At 38.0% G+C, this 23,905-nt stretch overlaps 1 protein-coding gene across 1 annotated transcript in view; it reads left to right on the forward strand.

The window, feature by feature from the left end:
* CLTRN (collectrin, amino acid transport regulator) overlaps window positions 1–8,252 on the forward strand; it is a gene marked incomplete at its 5' end in the record, with an annotated part of 23,324 nt that extends 15,072 nt beyond the window's left edge. The window contains 1 exon segment of the mRNA XM_006164699.2: window positions 7,453–8,252. Coding sequence (XP_006164761.2) covers window positions 7,453–7,609 — 157 coding nt within the window.
* Window positions 8,253–23,905: the final 15,653 nt, after the last annotated feature.

Consider the following 23,905-nt stretch of genomic DNA (forward strand, 5'->3'; position numbering starts at 1 on the left):
CGAGTGTGATTTTAAAGCCTCTGGATCTAGAACTCAAAGCACGGTTGGCCATGTGGGAATCTAGCACCTTAACCACCACACTACTTGCTGGCCTGCAAAAATATTTCATTCCTTTATTGGCTATGCATTCTTTGATAGGAGCTATGGTATATGAGTTGTCTTTGAAAAGTATGTGGGAAATGCACATTAAGAAAAACTATGCATGGATTTCAAATGTTTTGCACTGAAATAAATTCATGTTTTAATTCTACTTTCCCATAGATTTTTGAAGTACTTTCATATATCATGGAAGAGATAAACATAAATAACATGGAGGGATCTCATAGCTGGTAACAAAGCAAGGTCAAAGACTTAAGACATAGAATCCTAGTTAAGGTTCACAGTTAAGGAGAGTCATTAGTAAATTTGCTCAGTTTGTTTCTAGGTATATATTCCCATAAGGCCAGTAGTTCATAAAAGTACATTTGGATTTCCACAGATCTTGTCTTTCACACAAGGGCATGAGGGCTTAGTCAACAGTTTTATATACTAAAACTTCACATTATTATGAAATCTTACCTAAATGAGTAAGTAGTCTTTAAAATGGAAGCATAGCTAAAATGAGAAATGTCAAAGCTAATAATTGTTTTTCTTTTCTTAAATATACACACCCAATAGAAATCCAATGGAAATGTGTTTTGAGTGGATCCTGAGGAGGCTGTAAATAGAGTTCTGGAGTTCTAAATTGATCCTTTCATTAGTCTTGTTCCATTCTCAAAGACAAGTTGCTCTACATATTTAAATCTCAGTTCCTTCACCTGGAAAAACAGGGATTGTAGTAAAATTTGCATAATATTGTAGTGGGAATTCAGTGGTGCATACCAAGGACCTAATCTGATTTCTGTCATGGAATAAATATTATTACACATGTTATAGTCCCCATTCAAATAATTCCAATAACAATGCTATTTCCCCCAGGAATTATCCAGACTGATTATGACAGTAGTCCCAATTCTCCACTAGTTGGTTCTCTCTGGTTTAAAAATTTTACTTGGCTTTTATTGTTTCTTATTTGTTTGCTTGTTTATTCTTGGGTCTTGGTGCTTCAGCTCCATTTTGTTTAAAAGGAGACAGAAATACTCTTTTTGCTTTTAGCCACCATTACTTTATCTCAGAACAGAGCAAGCTGTTTCTTTACACCCTCTAGCTCTGAAGGCCACCGGATACTTCTTTTGTCGCCTTTTTTTGGTCCCTCTTTTCTCTGGATTTATGAGAGCTATACACTCTCAAGGCTCCTAGGAGCTGGTTCCAGGTAGTTTATTTACAGTTTTTTTTCATTCTCTTCCTGAACCATCTGACATTGCAGGAACAGAGGAAGTCATTAGCACTCAGTTTTGTTCTTCAGAAAAAAAGACACGTGTTTTTAACAGGACATCAGATCAGAATGATCCAGAAAGATAGTTAAGTTTTATTATTCTTGGTGGGATCAATGCACAGGCAGTGAATCAGTTTATTATAGCACGCACTGCGAAGTGTGACAAAGTGCTGTATTACTGTTAGGTAACCTTTGAGCTACTTATCATGTCCACCAGCCAACAAGTTACTGACATTGCAGTTCATGAAGCCCGGCAATGCCAAGACTCTAACCACTGACTCTAAGGTCACAAAAGAACACGAATTTGCTACCAACAACGCTCAGTTTGATACATTTCCGTAGCGATTTCTCTCAGAGCCTTTTTGTTGAGAAATTTTCCTTCTTCTAAAGAAGAGAAACTTTTCCACATGTGTTTGTGTCTTCCTTTTTAGTTCTCCCCTATTCTGTTGTGATGCCTGATGGATTATTTTTCCTTTGTGTCTGGGGAAGGGAAGGTGATACTTCTTGTAATGTTCTGCACATGTCCAGCTATCTGACATTTTTCTTCTCACTTCATAAAAACATCTTTTACTGAATACGTTAGAAAATAGACACTGGCAACCCATTATTTCTTAGACTACTCTTGCATTATCACCTCCTTCAGAGTGCTCCAGTCACTAAGATTTTTATAATATAGATTTCACACTTACATGCAAATATTTCAGCATAAGATTTGACTGTTTAAAATCTATTGCTATGGAAAACTATGGCTTACTTCAAGCTCAGTAAGGAGTGATTTTGAGGGAATTTGCATAAGCTGGACATTTTTTTATGGTAATTTATAAATATGCATTTGCTACTCTGGCATCATCCCTATGAAAAAAATCACTCCTGTTTTTATAAATCATTAAAAAGGAGATGGAGGATAGACTAATTTGGAGTTCTTCCCTTTCATTGAGTCTGTCCCTTTAGGACAAGGACAGTTGTTAATGAATATTGGATTCTATGGACAGAAGTGATGTGACTGATAGTTATAGAATGTCAATCATTTTGCCCTTCTGGAGGACATGGAAAGCTGTGGTAGTCCTGTCTGCAAGAAAAAAGTCCAAAGTATTTTATTCCTCCAGCAGATGATTTAATCTGCTAGAGGATCTTCTCATTACATTAAACTCTATATCCATCTCAACCCATGCTGATCACTGATTGCCAGTGCTTGGAGTGACCAGTGCAGTATCTTTACCCCAAGGATTGAAAAACATAACAGCCTCTCCTTTCCTAGGTGTCCAGACTATAACCCCCTACTTCCAACCCGACATTGGGCTGGAAGGTTTATGAATGACTGTTTAGATCTGATCATTCCAATTCAGGGATTGTCTATGATAATGTGTGACATTCAGTGGTGGCATAGACAATGGCAAAATACTTTCAAGTGATAACAGGAGGATCTACAGTATTGGAATGATACTTTACTTTTATTTATAATTTCCAACTATCTGAAATTATTTAATAAACCATCAGTGAAGGTTAGAAAAATTCATACTAACTCCCAAGGCAGGAAAGTGAATAATTTCCTTTATCCATTAAAAAAATGCAATTGGGGCCAGCAGGTGGTGTGGTGGTTAAGGTGCTGGACAGTCCCATATGGCCAACCAAGATTCCGAGTCCTGGACCTGATGGCTTGCTTTCTCACTTTCCCTGTTTCTTTCTGTGTCTCTATCTGCTCAAATTAAAAATGAATGAATTGGGACCAGCAGTTAGTGTAATGGCTATGTCGCTGGACTCCCACGTAGTCAACCGCGGTTCGCGTCCCGGACCCGGTGCCTTAAAACTCATGCCAGGCACGTGTGTGTGCATGCCCAAGATCCCGAGAGGAGAATGGAGGAGAAGTGATTGCACCATGACCATCCCCCCTGGGGGGTGATTTCTCGCTTTCTGTCTCTCTGTCTCTCTCTGTCTGTCTGGCGAGCTCACGTGCCCTATAGCAAAAACCTCTCCAAAAAATAAAAAAATAAAAAAATAAGTGAATGAATAAACAAAATTAAATAAATAATTCATTTTTAAAGTGCAATTTATATGTATATATACTCTCTTTTCTTCTCTTTCTTTTTCTTTCATGTCTTCCTTCTTTATTTCTGTTTCTTTTTTCTTTTTTTAGGTTTTTGCCGTAGGGCATGTGTGCTCACCAGAGAGACAGAAAGTGAGAAATCAGCCCCCAGGGTGGATATGGCAATGCCACAATCCCTTCTCCTCTCAGGATTTTGGGCATGCGTGCACACATGCCCAGCATGATTTTCAACCTGCCAGGTCTAGGATTTGAACAATGGTTGCCAAGGTGGTAATCCAGTGTCTTAGCCACCACACCACCTGTTGGCCTACTCTTCCTGTTTCATATAATGGATCTCATTCAGAAACTACTTTGAGCTACTGTCTGAGTAGCTTTTACAACATTGTTCTGTCCATCCATTCATCTATCCGTTTGTTCAACTGTCCTCTAAAGCATCCATCCTCTACTCATCCATAGGGCCATCCATTCATTAATTTGTTATTCAGTCACCAGATATTGATCTACATTTATTACTCTATCCATTCAACTATTGAGTTGAATACCTATTCTGTGCTGAGTCCAGGTCAGTTGTTTTTTAAAATATCTTTAAATTTGGATTTTTTAAAATTAGTTCCTCTTGATATTCAGGTCCAAAACTTGGAGGGAAGTGGACAGAACACAGTAAAAATATGTATCTGTGATCTTCCCAGTGTCTCACATCTAGAGGCACTTATCAGTTCCATCTATTTATTGGTGATGGTCAATAGATTTTTTTTTATATAATTTTCTCCCTATTTATATGTTGCTTGTGTGGCAAGTCAGGTGGCGTGGTGGTCAAAGTGGCTGGATCCCACATGGCTGACTGTGTGGTTCGAGTCCCAGACCTGGTGGCTTGTAAAACACGCTGGGCATGTGTGCGTGCTTGTCCAAAATCCCAAAAGGAGAGTGAGAAGGGATTGTAGTGTGGCCATCCCTCCAGGGGGTGGTCTCTCTCTCTCTCTTTGCCTCTCTTCAGCAAGCACATGCGCCCTATGGCAATTTTTTAAAAAATATTGCTTGTAGGGGTGGATCATGTGGATATATTGTTCCCTATCCATCTCTTTTTTTCCCCTAGCCATCTCTTACTCAATAGTTTACTATCGATTGATGAGCCTCATCAATATAAATTTTTTTTTAGTGTCAATTTTCTATTTCTATTACCTTTTCTACATTAGTTGGCATTCTTTTGCAAAGAAGAGCTTTCTCTTTTCTCCCCTCTCCTCTACCATATTCTTTTTTAAAAAAAGTGATTTCTTTTTCTTTTTTTTTTTACATTTAATCACTGTACAATCTTTACAGCATACAAAATAAATTTTCCCAGCATGAATAAACTACTTATTACTCCAATCAGAGATATTCACATACACATTATCATCCACAGATAATTTTTCATTTTTGTGTTCATTAAATGTTTTGCTTTTCCCCCCATTGATTCCTTCCTTCCTGCCCCCGTATTGCCCATCACTCTCTCATACTGTCTCCAGTATACACTTCGTTCTCCATGCTTTTATACCTTCCAGTCTTCTAGTTTCTGTCACAGAGTGCAGACATTCAGTATATATTAAGTGGGGACATACAATGCATATCTTTCATAGTCTGGCTTGCTCCACTTAGCATTAAATCCTCCGTATTTATCCACTTTCTATCAAATGCCATGGTTTCATTGTGTGTCTTTTTTTCGTGGCTGAGTAGTATTCCATATGGTGTATCTGTGCCACAGTTTTTCAATCTATTCATCTGTTCTTGGACATTTAGGTTGATTCCATATCTTAGCAATTGTGAATAATGCTGCAATAAACATGGATGTGCAAGTGTTTTTCTGACTGAGCATTTTCCCATCCTTTTGGTAGATGCCCAGAAGTAGAATTGTTGGATCATATGGTAGTGCTATTTGTAAGTTTTTGAGGAACCTCCATATTGTTTTCCAAAGTGGTTGTACTAATTTACATTCCCACCAACAGTGTAGGAGAGTTCTCTTTTCACCACAGCCTTGCCAGCACTTATCTTTATTTTTTTAAATCTTAGCCATTCTGATTGAGGTTAGGTGGTATCTCATTGTAGTTTTGACTTGCATCTCTCTTATGATAAGGGGTATTTAGCATTTTTTCATATGCTTTTTTGGCTGTTTGTATATCTTCCTTAGAGAGTTGTCTGTTCAGCTCATTTGCCCATCTTTTAATTGGGTTGATCATTTTGGGGGTATTTATTTGGTTTTTTTTTTTTTTTTTTTTTTTTTTTTTTTTGTGAGTGAGCTGTTGAGTACCCCGTATATTCTGGTTAACAGTCCCTTATGCCATATTCTTTAAAATACAATAAAATTTCCCTTCACACAGGACTAGTAGGAAATATCATTTCTATGATCATCACTACCTCATGACCTGTCAGAGATTCATCAAGGTCCTAAGATACTCACATAGTGATGTAAGTCCACCCTGGTCACCACAGCAATGCCTAGCATTCCAGCCAGGTGATCTCTTTAGGTCTGTCTCTTTGGGGTTTTCCACATATTCCTGGGACAAGGGGCTCCTTGACAAGTCTGGGATGCCTAACATCATGCTCCCACGGTATCACCATGGAGTGGTACCCTGACATAGAACTCATGGTAAGCCTCAAGGAAACACTTCCTCCCTTTGATTTCCTAGAGTCACCTACCTCTCTTCTCTCTCTTACCCTCTGATATCAAGTCTAATTGTCACAGTGTCTTAGTCTTTTATAAAAGACAATAAAATCTTTTTTTGTTTTATTTCGTCCATGAGCATTAGATACACACAGAGAGAAGCAGAGAGATAGCACCCGCAACAGGATCTTGACACCATATTCAAACCTTAGCCTCAGTCAGCCCCAGATCATAGGCAGTACTCAGGGAGGTCCGTGTATATGAACCAGAATCTTCCCATGTGGATAGTCTCTCAGAGTGTGTTTTACTACTGCACCACCCTCAAGCCCCAGGAATATTGTTTGAATTAGCTACTGCAGCTTTCTGAACTCCAAGGAAATATTAAGGATCTGGCTATCACTTCAGTTAGGTATTAGAGTCTACAAAGGACCACAGTATAAGAAACTCAGAAATTTATTCTATTATGTAGATTTTCTTGGAATGGCTTCGTTACAGTTGTGATTGTCATGTAGTTAGGAAAATGTGTTCTGAGTTCCAAAACCCCAACTTACTAATGAACACAACTATTTGTAGTAAGTAGAGCCAAGCAGTGATATCTACAACTTATAAGAGTTACTTAATTTCTAAAAAAGTAATGTGAATTTGCTTTCTCATATTTCATTTCAATTTGATTTTCACTCAGCCTTTGTGACTCTTAATTTGCCAAATTCTACAAAAGGAATTTATTACTTTTTTTTAGAGAGCTTTTTCCTATAGGGCATGTGCACTCACCAGAGAGACAGAAAGTGAGAAATCACTACCAAGGGGGGGGATGGCCACACCACAATCCGTTCTCCTCCATTCTCCTCTCAGGATCTTGGCAAGCATGCACATGCGCCCAGGGTGAGTTTTAAGTTGCCAGGTCTGGGATTTGAACTGCAGTTGACTACATGAGAGTCCAGAGACATTACCATTACACCATCTGCTGGTCCCTATTTATTACTTTTTAAAATTCTATCTTTATTAAATTGTTCTATAGCTAAATTTAAAAATTTGTCAATTTACTATACATTTTCCTCACATCCTTTCACTCAAGTTCTGTGTGTGAATGGATATATGTATAAGTGTATATAGATACATTAATCATGTACATATATACATATATACTTATTCATAAACATATTAGTACATATTTTAATATTCTCAATGACCACTTAATCTAATCAATATGGTTCATGTAGACTTATTATCTTGATAGTGTCTTTTTATTTCACCAACTCTTTATGGTCTTTGAAATTTATTTGAAAATTCATAATGTCATCAGTCATTTCATTATCCTACAATTCCCATTCCTTCTCCTGTTTTCCATGTTTGTACAGACTCATACTCAGCCGTGCTTTCTCCTCCTAGATCCCAATCATTCTTCCTATGTATTTTTAGGAAAAACAAAGGACTGTCTGAAGTGGATGAAGCTGAAGATAAATGTGAAAACACTGTTACAATTGAAAATGGCATCCCCTGCGATCCCTTGGATGTGAAGGGAGGGAATATTAATGACACCTTCATGACAGAGGATGAACGACTCACCCCTCTCTGAGGGGCTGTTGTTCTGCTTCCCCAAGAAACTCAACACGTGTTTCTGTGTGACTGCTGAGCATTCCAAAATACCAAGGGCAGAGTATATATTTTATTTCACTATTCTTCTTTTGTAAGAAATTTTGAATGTGCTTGAAAGTGAAAAACAATCAACGATACCCATGAAGCCCACTGAAATCAAAAGCAGATGGCTACTAAAATTATTCTAAGATATATTTCTGACAACAGTGTTTAAGTGTAGTCATGTGATATTTGTAGTTATTGATTTAAACATTTCCTGAAATAAGGTCAGGCATATATAAATATATAATATTTTACACTTCCAAAACCTAAGACAATTAATTTTTTCCAGTGAACAATATCAATAATATGGTATAGAAATAATTAAAATGTATCTTTTTTGAATATTGTTTATATAATTATGTATATGACTAAGTTAGCAAAAGTAAAAAATTATAAATGGCATGGCAAAAATGGGCGATTTGATATACAGAGTGGAATTTCATCTTGTTATTGTATCAACAATTGCTTATACATTTTCTGAATGTCACTAATGTCTAATTGAACAGTTCTACTTGTTTACTATTTCTGCAATGTGTAAAAGTTCAATCTCTCCTAATTTAATAAAGTGGTAATCATCTCTCTTTGATTGTGTGATTGTGTGACTGACTGTGGTATGAGAAGGAACTAGGAAGTCTTTTAGGGCCGGACCATGGCCTAGTTAAGGGAGTGAGATCCCACATGGCTGACTGAAGTTTGATTCCCAGCCCTGACAACTTGAAAAACATTCCAGGCATATGTTCATGCCTCAAATCTCCACAGAATGGAGAAATGGACCAGAAAGGGTTGTGGTGTGACCATGCCTCACTGGATGTGCTTTCTCCCTCCCTTTCTCTCCTTCTATCTCTCAGTGTCTGGTGAGCACACATGGCATCTAGCTAGGAAAAATAAAGTAAGTCTGATTTTTATTAGTTATGTTTAATCTGTTCTGCAGCACCATAAGTGAATTATTTTTGTTGTGTGTATCCTTTTTGAAGGCAGCTTATAAGTTTTAGATTTGATTTTATTTCTGGAGAGGCCACATATTATCTAAAGTCCAATTATAATGATAATACATTTTTTAAATTTAACTTTTTAAAAGTTTGTTAACGTTTCTTTCTTTCATGAGGAGACACACACACACACACACACACACACACACACACAGAGGCACCTTCAGCAGAGTCTCACACCATGAACTAACCTCCTTTGCAGCTAGCTAGGATCATGAGTTCATGGGCGTATATGCCCAGCACATACAGGTTGATTGAGGAATGGAATCTGTGATCTTCCATATAGATCCGTCATTACTACAGCAGCATATTACCACTATGCTACAGAGCCAGCCCTATGCATGTATTCATGAAAACAAAATTGACTACTTAATCTCCTACTGCTATCATCCATAGTTATGTGACATCAACCATCTCTGACTCACTTCCCTGCCTCCACTGTTGCTCCTTGGATATAGATTCTAAGATGGGTAGTCACATACAGAAAGCTTATAAGTGCTCTTAGGAGATACACCTGTAAGAAATGAGAACACAAGTGTGGTGGACATAGTCCAAGGAGGCCCCCATCATTCCTATCTTCTGATGTCCATACCTTTATGTCATCCCCTCTCCTTGAGTGGGTATGGGACCTGTGGCTTACTTCTCATGAACAGAATACAATAAAATCTATGAGATGTCATGCTCCTGCAACTGCTTCATCTTATATATTAATCTGTCTTGCTACCAGTCATGTTCTAGAGACTCTACTGGCTTCATTCAATCAGAGGCCATGTTAGGAAAACTCATGTAAAAGAAACCATGGGCAGCCTCTAGGAATTACTGGTGACCTCTAGGCACTGAAGACAGCCTCTAGCTAATAGCTAGCAAGAAGTTGGTAGTCAGTCCTATGACTACCAGGAAATGAATTCTGACAACAGCTGGAGTGAATTTGGAAGCATATTTTTCCTCAGACACATCTCCAAATTAGAATGTAATCTGGCCAACACTTCACAGCCTGAACAGAGCACTCAGCTAGTCTGTGCCTAGACACCTGATCATGAATGCTGTAAGATGATAAATGTCTATCTTTTCAAAGCCATTAAGTTTGTGCTGATGTGTTAGGTAGCAATAAGTAACTAAGAGAGTAGAATTAGGCAGAATAAGAAATAACCAGAAACATGGTTACAACAGAGGCCTTAGCCAATTCTTCAGGGAGCTCAGGAGCTGGGGTTGTCCTGATTTTGGCTGGGGCAGCTGCTAGGAAAAAGGTCTAAAAAGTTTCAGTAATGAAAAGAAGTTTGAATCTAGATATGTTTCTTATTTTGAAGACATGAGATGAACCAATTTTGATCATGAGACATTTTTCTTCACTGTCTTTTTCTGTTGGGGAGGGTATATATTCCACTGAGAAAGGTCTTCTCCATTGAACATCCCTGTTGGGTAGGTTTTCTGCACTAGCAGAGACGTGCTGTAACCTTGACAGTCACTATAACAGTAAAATAGAGCTTATGTCTCTTGCCTACTGCCTTTAACAAACACTCTGGGTAATTAGAGAACAGTCAATCATCGACCACATCTCTCATTTTAAATTTAATGATTCTGTAATGTGCCATGAGGGAACACACTGCAAGGTGATATGTACTGGAAACAAAATGTTGTAAAGCAAATGGAAATATAGCTGTCATTCCTGTTTCCAATACCTTAGTAAAACTACTTCATGAGGGACCAGCAGTTAGCATAATGGCTATGTCGCTGGACTCCCACGTAGTCAACTGTGGTTCGAGTCCTGACTCGGTGGCTTAAACTCATGCCGAGCGCATGTGCGTGCGTGCCCAAGATCCTGAAAGGAGAATGGAGGAGAAGGGATTGCGGCATGGCCATCCCCCCTGGGAGGTGATTTCTCGCTTTCTGTCTCTATGTCTCTCTCTGTCTGTCTGGCGAGCTCACGCGTCCTATAGCAAAAACCTCTCAAAAAAAAAAAACAACACACAAAAAACAAAACTACTTGATGAAACTGGAAAGACAGAAGTGTCTGAAACTGTCAGGACAGAAAACATTAGCTGAGATGGTGATAAGTGGATTTCACAGAAGAAATGTAAATTCAGATAACTCTGTGTGTGTGTGTGTGTGTGTGTGTGTGTGTGTGCGTGTGCGTGTGCATGTGTGTGATTTTAATATCCAAGTTTCCCACAAAAACTACCAATACAATACAGCATAATGTAAAAGAGTAGAGCGTGCTCTTGCATTTAGAATTATAATGATCACATTCCAGATATGAATATTACCACATGAAATGTATGCATCATTCCTGGATAAGGAACAACAGTAGAGAACACAGCTTAAGAACCAAAAATAGTAAAAAGAAATTTAGAGTCCAAATTCCCAATCTTTATTTCAAATTAATGGAGTCCCTTAACATAATATTTTATTACCCACATTACATCTCATTTTTCTTCATATAAGTTCTCATGTTTCATTACCTCAATTATGTAAGAAAATGCATTAGGCATTTTCTTCCTTTCCTATCTACTTTCCTTCCTTCTTCCTTTCCTTAAGAATTTATTGAATGCCCATCACTCTATTCAAAATCTCATGCTAGATTCAGGAAATATAAAGAGAGAAAGAATATCAGATAAAGGACTCATTCATTCTTTAAGATCGGATTAAATATATCACTAAGAATATCATTCTTTTAAAGGGACTTTGGCTTGAATGAATGAGTGAACAATTTCTGATTGTTATTTCTTGAGTAATTCTGTTCTTTCTTTTCATAGCATTGTTTGGAAAATAATTTATGTCAGTTATGGGCACAGAATGAGAGCCAGTTTATAATGCACAGCATTAACCACCTCATAATTAACATAACACAGTGGGAGCAGTGGTGAATGAAGTATAACAGTTCCTATAAATCTCTCTGGTGGTAATGGGCAATAAAGGAGAGTATGGCCAGTAAAGAAATGAGTGTGTCCCTAGATAAAATTTTTCCATAATTATGCTTTGATGTCACTTGTTATTTTTGAAAATTAGTGATCATACAACATTAAGTATGAATGTGCAGTGTTGGATGAAGGGAGACATTTAATCAGACCCAGACAGAGTGAGTCTACTTGCCTTTTATGTATCTGATGCCTTATGTCCTAATTGGAAATTAGGTTCCCCAGACAACAGGGCTAGATCGAATCCAGGAACATTGGAAAGGGTGGAATAAGAGTTCTTGGATATGGCTAGAGCAAAGCTAGCCACCATGGGCAAGCAGGCCTGGAAAGTGCCATTGTCAGATGTCTTGCTGCAGTGAAGAGGTTGCTGTTGTTTGAAAAATTTAGCAAAAGTTCAATTAAGGCTCATGTCTTAGTTGCTCTTGGAGTCCCCTATGCTTCTTTTGTCATCCTAAACCATGGGCTCATAGTACGCCATAGTTAATGAAGTATTTGCCAATATTCAGTTTGTATCACGGTTATACTTGAAAACATATGAGGTAGACCATATAAAATTGCTGCTATACAACATTTTTGACCTGCAGAAATGTCAGTTTCATATGGTTCAAACTATTAGTTTGCTAGTCAATTCTCTGGGCTTTAGGAAAGATGTTCCTTCAATAAATATGGCATACATGCTGATTCAGCCTTCAGGCCAGCTCACAGTAGCATATTAACCATGATATAGCAGAAATATTATACATTTATGATATAAAATATTAGAAGAAAAAACTATTATACTGCCAGCAATTTAATGAAAGTAGACAAAAAAGAGCACGATTTAATAAGAACCAGCTTTGTATTTTGATTGTCAGTACTTGAGAAAAAACAGGTTTGGGGATCCATCTCATGGCCTAGTGGTTAAGGGAGCTGGATCCCACACAACTGACTATGGTTTGAATCTTGGCCTCAAGCAGTTTGAGAAACATGCCAGAAGCATGTGCATGCATGCTCCAAATCCTGACAGGATGGAGAGAGGGAGAAGGAATTATGGTATGACCATGTCCCACTAGGGGGTGCTTTTTCCTTTCTTTCTCTGTCTCCCTGTTTCTCTAGGGCAAGCACACCCACCCTTGGGTAATTAAAAAAATGAAAAGAAAAATGAATTTTGGTGAGAGAATAAGGACATAGATGAAACTAGTAAAGGGAACTTATAGACATTCTGAAGATCTTTAAAGGACATTTTCTCTGGTTAATTAAAAGGAAGTATGTCTGGGGCCAGCAGGTGGTATGGTGATTAAGGCACTGGGTTCCCATATGGCCGGCCATGGTTCAAGTCCCAGATCTGGTGGCTTGCTTTCTCACTTTCCCTCTCTCTCTCGTCAAACTAAAAAATATATAATAATAAAAGTAGGTTTATATTTACTATTGGCTTCACTAACATCTACTTGTTTCTCAGCTCTTTAAAACCGAGAATCTCTTTGAAGCATTTTATAGTGCAGAGTACCCCTCACCCTCATTGGCACATTCTCCCATCTTGGCTTTTGTGATTTGGCCTTAGCCTTTTATTTCTCCTCTCCATCTGACTATCCTGAAAGAAGTCAGATAAAAAGTTGAAGAAGTGAGAAAAAGGTGAAATTTTTTTGAGTGGTATTGTGTAAAGGTAGCCGAGTTCTCAGTGATCAGAGAAAGAAGAGAATTTCATCTTGAGTATAATGAAGGTAATGGAAAAAATTCTTGGGGTTCATCATGATTCTCTCTGCTGACTACCAATAGCTTGGAATTTCCAACACAAAGAAATTAAACAAAACACTACATACCTCTGCTAGCATATATAGTTGCAAGGGAAAAAAATGAGAGTGAGAAAGTGAGAGAGAGAGAGAGAGAGAAATTGTAAAGCTAATTATCCCAGTATTCATTTTCACCAAATTAGGTAATTCTCATAATCTTTTTTATATTATATCTTATTTTTTAATTTTTTTTACATTCAATCACTATATATCTTTACAACATACAGAATGAATCTTCCCAGCATGATTACACTGCATGTTATTCCAGTCAAGAATATTACCATACACATTGTTGACAACAGGTAACTTTCCATTTCTGTGTCCACTGAATATTTTGTTCTTTTTTCCCCCTTGGGAATCATCATCTTTTAAAATGATTACTCTTTAAAAAAATTCTGTAACTGTCATTAAACAAATTGTCACATATTGACTCAATTGGCTTGTCAGTCAACTCAGTTTTACAATTTTATCTGATGAATAAACAAGTTGTTTTGCTTAGTTAGCTAGTCAATATGATAAAATGTGCATCTGGTCAAATTCTAATGACACTTAAATTCTCTTATATTGAGGGCGGGTGCCTCTAAATTGTCTCCTAGGTATATGGGGATGAGTCACCTATCCTATTTCTTCATTGCTTGGGGCTCCTATAAGCAAGTTTCAAAGGTCCTTGGGAGAACAGGGCCATAAGCTAGCAGTACAGCAATTCATTTATGTGATAAGCCCTTTGGTTTTTATTCGGGACAATTCCAGGAGCTCTAACATGATCTTTTAAGAGTAAAAATAATAAATAAAATGAATGAATATAATGACTAAAATCTGCTTGCTCAAAAATGGCAACGATTTGCCAATGTTAATAACTTTGCCATTATTCCAAGGGTGACTGAGGCTTGTATTAAATTCTCATCACAAAATATGTTTGCTTACTAGATTATCATTTGCTCAGCTATAAAGGGGGAATACCAAGGTTCATTTTAATAGTACAATGATCACTTCTAGCCTCATGTTACAGCTTTAAAAGCAGCACACGCAGCACATTCCAAGAGATCAGCAAATGATGTGTCATTTACAAAACCTCCCCACGGATTATACTGGAATCCTTTGTGTGGGGAACTGACGGTGTTGTGGTGGCTAAAAATATCAGTGTCCTTGGCAGTTTTTCCTCAGGGGTTTTTTAGTTTTTTATTTCTTTGTCTTGAAATTTTAAATAGACATCTTTTATACCTATATATCTCCTTCTACCACCTCCCTATGTGAATTTCCAGATGGATAAGTTATCTTACTTCTAAGATTTAGTTTTTGTGAATATGAACATTTATCCACACATACAGTAAGTATTTTCCCTAAATAAATCATTTTTCCTTGTTGTATCAAGTAGTCTTAATATCATGTCTTATAAATGATATAACATTTTAATTCACAGTTCTTATTTTATTCACCATTTTTTTCTGTTTTTCATTATTTATTTCATTCAATTCTCACACCAGCCCTTTGAGAAGATGATACAACTTAGCTTTGCTTAACAAAGGAAGAAACAGACTAAGAAAATGTAAATATCTTAATAGAAATGATACAACATTTTAGAACATTCATAGGTTATTATCGAGGCTTTATAGCAACTGATTCTTTTTGTTTCTGTTTTAATGACCATTATTCTACTTTTTGCTTATTTCCAGCTTAAAACTAAGACTGGGGGGGGGGATCAGCAGATAGTGTAATGGCTATGTCGCTGGACTCCCATGTAGTCAACCGCAGTTTGAGTCACTGACCCTATGGCTTAAACTCACTTCCGACACGTGTGTGTGTATGTGTGCCCAAGATCTGGAGAGGAGAATGGAGGAGAATGGATTGTGGCGTGGCCATCCCCCCGGGGGGGTGATTTGTTGCTTTCTCTTTGTATCTCTCTGTCTTTCTGGCAAGCGCACGTGCCCTATAGCAAAAACCTCTCAAAAACAAAAACAAGAAACCTCACACTGGGTGCGTGTGCATGCATGCCCAAGATCCCAAGAGGAGAATGGAGGAGAACATATTGTGGTGTGGCCATCTCCCCTTGAGGGTGATTTCTTGCTTTCTGTCCCTCTGTCTCTCCCTGTCTCTCTGGTTAGTGTATGTACTCTGTGGCAAAAAAGTCTCTCTCTCTTAAAAAAACTGACATTATTCTAAAGGTCCATGAGAGAAGGGGTTCTTGGAGAGTTGAAAATGAAAGGAGAGAGGGCCTTCAGGATCAGGCTGAGATGTAATGAAGGGTAAGTGAGGCTGCATATTAAACTGAGGCACTTATGGAGGAAGGGAGAATGGGAGTCGAGATGGGGAGAGGCCACTACTGTATTATGGTTGGGGCTCATTCCCAGAGAAGCATTTCACTAGAGTCCTGGTCATCTCTGTCCTCTCCCTTGGTCATGGACATATTCAAACCCTGCCAGCTGAGGATCTAGTCTATGAAACCACCCAGAGACAGATTACTCAGTATTTACCACTGTTAAGTGAGTCTCCCTTAGAACTAAATAGGAGCTTGTGCTGTGTCCTTCAGACCATTTCCTCTTGCTCCTTTCTCAGGAGAGACAGAGCTCTCTGGACAAAGTCTCCTATGCATCAACTCAACAAATTTCACGGCAAAAGTACTCTGTCATTTTCATCTGTTTTTAAATATCGTAATTATTTTCTTCTCAAGAATCTTACCAGCTCTTCTTAAGCTTTACCACATCCCCTGGAAAGAGACGAGGGTTGCAATGGAAGACACGCTGACACATTAAATCCCAGTTCTCCTCCTGGGTGACACTGAGCTATTTACTAACATTGCTGAGAATGTGAAAAATAACGACTTGCACAAAGGAGGTTGTGAGCGCTCGGTAAGGTAATTATGTTGGTGGTCTGCACATAGCGAGTACTTGAAAGGGCTGGTTCTTCTTGTGTTGCTGTAACCTGGGCTAATCATCTAGACTAATATTTTATGTTTCATTTTTTTCTACTTTCTCCTACTTGTTTTTGAGATAAATGCATACAAACATGCATGTGCACATCTAAAGAGGATTAGGTACTTTGTGCTTAAATGCCTTGGTAGCTTTGTTATGGGGAGTGATCATTTGCTATTCTGCTTGGCCCTAATTCATTGCCGGAAAAGTCATGACATATTTTTCCTATGTTTTTCTATGCAAAAATGTGTCATGACTTTTCCAACAACCCAATAGTTTCGGAGAGCAATATGCTCATAGCACTACCTAGATCAGAGTTTCTCAACCTTGGCACTACACAGTAGGAACCAAATAATTTTTGGTCTGGGAGACTGTCATGTGCATCGTACAATGTATTGATACTAAGGTAGAAGCTGCCCCTAGACTGGGACACCATTCAGAAAGATGATTTTGAAAGTTTTATTTTTTGTGTTTGAAATTCGTGACAGAGTGTTGAAGCTGTCCGTGAATTTCAGGCTCATATTGAATTTGTATGAGAGAATGAATGATTTCTTAAGACCTAGACCTAGAACTAACACACCTTCACTTCTGCCACATTTTATTGGCCAAAGCAGATTCAAGAAGGGGAAAATAGGTTACATTTCCTGATGGGAGAGACTGAAAAGATCACATTGTAAAGGGTATTGATACAGGGAGGAGTGAAGAAATAGTTTTGCAATCTACTACAGATACTTTATAGTTAAGATCTACAAAACCTTCTTCCTAATTAGTTGAGTATCATAGTAAATACATGGGCTAAAATTTGGGCACCTCCACTTGTTAATTGAACTTGGGCTCTTTAGTTAACCTCTTTAAGACTTCATTTATACTTCTATTAAATAGAGATTATAATAGCTCCTCACTCATAGCATGACTATAAGGATTCAAGAAGATATTGTTTGTATAGCGTTTCGCGCAGTACCTGGCATATAAATGTTAACCATTATTTGTAACTTATAAAGTCAGGCCTCTATGCTCTAGTTAATGCCCTAGAATTCTCTCTCTCCCTCATCCTCCCTTTCCTCCCCCTTTTCCTCTTCATAAAACCAAAGCTAAGTAATCTCTTATTTATTATGCAACTACCCTCCCCCCACCTCATTACTATTCTAGTTGGCACCTTGTCCACAGTTTAGCAGACCTGCCAGAAATTCTGTGACCCCTGTGGAGCTCTCCAGGGTGCTGGATTGCTAAGCCAAATGCTCTCTAATGGGTATCTTGGGACCTGTTAAATGTCTTATCTTCCTTGTCCTGGGCTTTATTATCTCTGGCCTTTATTTCCAGCAACTTTCTCCCTAGAAGGGTACCAGGTATAAAATCTCAGCTGGATGATAGATGAGAAGTTTTGCTCTCTTCCACAGTTTCTCTAGTTTTCTAAAAAGAATGTTATTTTTAGGCCTGGATCCAGACTACCAAAACTGTCTCCCAAGTACCTCCATGTTACCAAACACTATAGGCCATCCAGAAACATCTGATGGAAGTGTTGAAGCTGTCCCTGAATTCCAGGCTCATGTTGAATTTGTATGGAACTTGGGCTGAAGGACTTCTTGACTAAATAAATTCAGATAGGATTCTGAATCATTTCCCAAAGATGATCAAGGTGCTCAATAGGCTATAATTTACACTTGCTCCCCATCTAATTTTAGAAGGGAAAAAAAGCTTTGAACTATACCAACTACGAAATCCAGGGAAAGGCAGAAAAGAGCAAGATAGTCACTATGAGAGTTCCTCCAAAGTTGTTTTCTTCTCTTCTCCTCTTCTCTTCTCTTCTCTTCTCTTCTCTTCTCTTCTCTTCTCTTCTCTTCTCTTCTCTTCTCTTCTCTTCTCTTCTCTTTTCTCTTCTCTTCTCTTTTTTCTCTTTTCTCTTTTCTTTCTTTTCTTTTTTCTTTTCTTTTCTTTCTTTATTTCTTTTTCTTTCTTTCTTTCTTTTTTTTTTTAAGAGGTTTTTGCTATAAGGTGCATGCACTTGCCAGAAAGACAGAGACAGAGAGACAGAAAGCGAGAAATCACCCCCCCGGGGGGGTTGGCCACGCCACAATCCCTTCTCCTCCATTCTCCTCTTGGGAGAATGGGATCTTGGGCACGCATGCACACACACCTGGCAAGTTGTTTGCAAGTTTTCAGTTTTCACAATTGCTTAATGATTTCATCCACAAGAGGTTGCTGTGGTCTTGTCTGCTTTTGGACCAATGTTGCGGAAACACTCAAATCACTGAGATCCAAAAGTCACATCTTGTAATGTGGTAGTATTATACATATTCTTAGACAATAGGACCCTTATTGCTGTCTGGGTGGAATCCAAATTAATACTAAGATTTACCACATTCTGACTGTCCCCCAAAAAGATGCTGCAGTGCATCTTTATTTATAGAATTTATATTGTGTAATTTCTAGGCACTGAAGATATTTTTTAGCTAAGGAAGATCCCTGATCAGATTGAAGACAAGGTGGCAATCTTAGAAGGAGGATCTTTGGTGACAGAGAATGGAGAAATAGTAAGGCTCTTACCAAACACATGCATTCATACACACAACACACATACACACACACACACACACACACACACACACACACATTGAACTCTTACATTATCAAAAGCCAAGAGGTTTTGATTTAAAGTATGACAGTCTCTCTGAGACCTTAAAAAGTTCTTATAATTCCAAGTTCTTATACTCATATGGACATCATATTGAAGCCTTTATCCTTCAGCTTTTTAATTCTAAACTGATCCTCCTCGAAGCTCAGATATTCAGTACCTGGGGATTTATGAAGTGATTTATGTACTTTCCATCTCTGTGGTTTTGGAAATGAAGTGGTCTTATAACTTCTCATACTTTTCCTCACATCTCCAACTTGCTTAGGTTCTGGAGAAAGAGAGCTAGAGTGAGAGTGAAAGAAAACAAAGGAGCCTGGTAATAAAATAAAATATTAGCATGACATACCAGTTTTACAGGATAATATAGAAGAAGAATTCAAAGCCCCAAAGATGCTCCTTCTGTGGCAATATAGACTAGACCAACAAGCTTCCCTTTGAGCTTTACCCTGGTCCTTCTAGCTTTCCAGAGATCTGATATCTCCAAGGAAGAAGATATCCTTGGTCTTAAAGCTCACAGTCATTCCAGTACCACTGGTTTTAATAAGGTCTTATCTGCGACATGTTTTACATAAGGGCACAAATGGAAAAGAGAATTCTATATATTTTGGGGTCAATATATATACATGGGGTCTCATGCTCTGCCATGCCATTCTGTCTTTGTAATAACTACTTTTTCCTTTTAAAGACTTTAGAAATTTTTTTTTTATGGTCTGCTAAACTATGGTATAGTCAAGTATCTTGACTTTATTTCCAGGTTCTCATTATATTGATCATATGCTCTACTTTGAATTAGTTATGAATCAAATATATTACATATAAATCTGAGGTGACATCATTATCTCTAGGAGCATGTAAGTGGAACCTCAAACTATCAGCAGAATTCTGAGTCATACGTGTCAGAGAACCCCAAAGGCCTTGTGATTTAGAGTTACCTTATTTCTCAATAACTGATATTAGCTAATTTATCTGAAATAAGTACGCCCATTCCAGTACCTGACTTGTTCTTATCAGGTGTGGCACCTCTGAGAACTCCAGGTCATAATGATCTTATCCTAGTTCTCTGATAAATTGTCACTGTAGGAGCAAATGTCTGTTAAAATGGTTGCTAGATCAACCTTTCAGAACAGTCAGTATTTTTTTGTTTATATTTTTATTTATTTATTTACTTATTTATTTATTATATATGTATATTTATTATTCATACATTAAATCGCTATATATCGTTTAGATTGTGAAGTGATTACATAGCTATCTCATCTTTGCTGAAGTTAATGATTGGGTTTGAGGACTGTATTTAAGAAATAGCAGCTCCTCAAGAAATTGCCTGGACTCTTGATGGCCTTCTTACTTTTTGAGTTCAGATCACTTCCAAATTGTAGAATAAATGAACAGTGCTAGAACTACCAGCCCTGTATTTTGCTGACTCTAAAGAGTGTATGCATCTCCAAAGAGCCAGACCATGGTGTGGTGGTAAAACACAATGCTTGAGACCAGCAGTTAGCGTAATGGCTATGTCACTGAACTCCCGTGTAGCTGATCGTGGTTCGCATCCTGGACCCAGTGGCTTAAATTCACGTTCGGTGGATTTGCGTACGTGTCCAAGAACCTGCATGGAGAAGGGATTGTGGCATGGCCATCCCCCCCGGGGGTGGGGTGATTTCTTGCTTTCTATCTCTCTGTTTCTTTCTAGCGAGCACACGCACCCTATAGTAAAAAAACCTCTACCTCCCCCCCCAAAAAAAACACACAGTGCTCTGTGAAGCAGACCCACATTGAAAAATTGTCAGTTCACACCTGGAGACCTCTCTGAGTACATCAGATACATGTGTGTCCACTATCCAGGAATGAATGAAGTTGGGGATGGATCGTGGCCTGGAAGACCCTGTTGAGAGTGCTGTTTTATGTCTCTGTTTTTCTCTGTCTCTCTCACTTGTGCAATGAATCAATAAACTTTGAAAGAAAACCTAAACAACAACAACCCCCCCCCACACACACACACACAAGAGTATGTACATCTCCTGATTCCTCACCTAGAATACTTATTTTTATAGAATATTTTATATTTATATTCTGGAATACTGTTATCTTATGGGACATTTTATTTTTAGTAAGCTCTTATCTGGGACATTATGTTGGAATAATATCCTCCATCTCATCATCCAGGAATTGCAATAACCATAGCTGTGGGAAAATGAGTGCTAGTTTATGGCTACAGATAGGACAGCACTGGATAGGAGCAAATAATCAACATGGTATTAAATTTTTAAAGTAGAAAAATTTAATAATACATTTTGAAAATAAAAATTATTAATGAAATCAACTGGAGGTATTTCCACTGCTGTTACATTATTCCTTGACATTCAGTTTCATAGTAATAAATGAGTTTTGGCATCATGGTAGTTATGACATAAAGATAGTTCATTTCATGCAAATTCCAGTATCCTCCCTTGTCCTGTTGTCTAAAACAGTGATAGTAGGCTGAGATATATGGCTCAGGGGAAAGACTGGCCAGAGTTCAACACTTACCATTGCTACTTAGTACTTAATAGTACTTCAAAGAAGCATCTTGATGGGGGTAAACTTCATCTTCTTCATCTATACAAAGATGGTAACAGTACCATTTTCATGATGGTGACAATACTTTTCTCACAGGGTCATTTGGTGGATTCAGTGACTTAGCACATGTAAGTCATGTAGCCCAATGCTTAAATTACAGCAATCATGCTCTTTTTTTCACCCACATATTTCACTATATTAACTCTAATCTTATTTTCCAAATTTCATCATGTTCTAGAAATTTTTCCACCTTTTTTTGTAGTTTCCAAAATTGATCATGTTCTAGAAATTTTTCCACCTTTTTTTCAGTTGATACCGAAGATGATCGAGCAAACCAAATATGCCATATTAAAAATGAATTAGGTCATATACAAGGGGGACAACTAAACTACCTTCATCCTACTTTCCATTGACCTTATGTACAATGTCTTCATTAATATGTGTTTATTGTGTGCTTATTATGTGCCAGTCACTCTTCCTGCGCAGCTGGGAATATGGCAATGAACAAAGTAGAAAAATCCCTACCCTCTTGGAGCTTATATTCTAATGGGGAGGAAAAGACAATAAACATAATTAGTAGAACGTGTAACTATTAGTGTAGTGTAGCAGATGTGATCAGTGACTTGGAGGAGCATAGAGGTTGAGAATTGTCTAAATAGTGTCAATACATGTGTATGTGGTGGTGGTGGAGAGGATCAACTTAAGTAAGGTGGCCAGTACTTACTCCTCCTCACATCATTAAAAAAGAGAAACATAATATTTAAACAATACTGAATTGTCAGATTGGCAGGAGGCAAAAAAGTGTTTAGTAAAGTTGGAAGATTATAGCCTTGATCAGCATTCCTAAGATTGACCTTGGAGTTAGTATTAACTCTGTCTTTATCAGGGTATTGTTGCACAGCTTTCTGTGATGTCTCCTCCTACAGTTTGGTAGGAGGGACTCTGAGTGGATTGAGAGGTTGGGGTGAAGTCAGTAACTATCTTTGACCAAGCCCCATTGATGGTCAGGTCTAGACCAGACCCATCAATTCAATGATGAGCAGTGTGGCTGGTGGGAATGTAAGTTGATCCAGCCACTGAGGAGAACAATATGGAGGTTCCTCAAAGACCTACAGATAGAACTACCATATGATCTAACAATTCCACTCCTGGGTATCTACCCAAAGGATAGGAGAAGGCTCAGTCAGAAAAGTGCTTGCACATTTATGTTTACTGCAGCATTATTTGCAATTGCTAAAACATGGAACCAACCCAAACATCCACAAACAGATGAATGCATTGGAAAAGTGTGGCACATATACTCTATGGAATACTATTTAGCCATAAAAAAAAAACAGCAAGACCCTGGCTTTTGAAAGAAAGTGGACAAATATGGAAATTTTACTGCTTAGTAAAGGAAGCCAGGCTATGAAAGGGAGACATTGCATGTCTCGACTTAACATAAACTGACTGTCTGCGCTCTATGGTGGAAACTGAGAGATTAGAGTACACAGAAGCATTGAAAATGGTTATAGGTTCTGGAGACAATGTGGGAAGAGAGTGGGAGAAGGAAGAGAGTATGGGAAATAAATTAAGGAGGAAAACAGAGAGGTAGGACATTAATGAGACACAGAAATGGATTATTATGTGTTGATTATAATGTATTTTGTATTCTCAACTGGACTAGTGTGAAGTGTATTCATGTTGGGTAAATTCAACTTACAAGCTAAGTGATGTATAGTGATTAAATGTATATATATGATGAGCAGTGTGTGTATATGAGTGTGTGTGTGTGTGTGTGTGTGTGTGTGTGTGGGTGGGTGGGTGTTACACTGAGGTCTCTGAGATTAGCCTATTAGATCTCAAGAAGACAGCTACTGTTGATCACTCCTAGTTGGGTCAGAAAACATGACTCTGACACTCAATTCATATGCTGAGGTAGAGGCTAATAAAGATGAGGCTTATTATAAGATATTTAGCGCTAATACATCGACCAGTGTAAAAATTTTTTCAGTCACCCCCAGACTAGCTGAGAGGCAGGAGCCAGCTCCAAAATGAGTCTTCTATGCAGTGAATGTTTACTAATGTTGTGGCCTTGACCTGGAGTGGGTCTAAATCACTTAAATCTGACTATCTCTCATGCCACCTGCCTTCCCTTAACCTGCTTCTTGCTTCATCTCAACTACCCTGTGCTCCTGAGACATTTATACTTGGCCATCATCCAGTAAAGACATGTGATCCTCTGGCCAAGTTGTTGGAATTCCCCTGTACCATCTTACTGTTCATTGTATAGACGGCTGTCTATAGAGGGTTGTTTTAAATAACTTTTCCCTTTATATACACATCCCATTTCCTTTCTGAGGTCTGGATTAAGTAATGATTTTCAGTACCCAGGAATCCTGAAGAACTAAGGTCTTTTCCTTTTGGATTTCAAGACATACTTGACTAACCATCTCTAGCTGACAATTCTCAAAATTAAATCTCC

Source organism: Tupaia chinensis, unplaced genomic scaffold (genome assembly GCF_000334495.1).
Source record: "Tupaia chinensis unplaced genomic scaffold, TupChi_1.0 Scaffold143678_1, whole genome shotgun sequence".
NCBI lineage: Eukaryota > Metazoa > Chordata > Mammalia > Scandentia > Tupaiidae > Tupaia > Tupaia belangeri.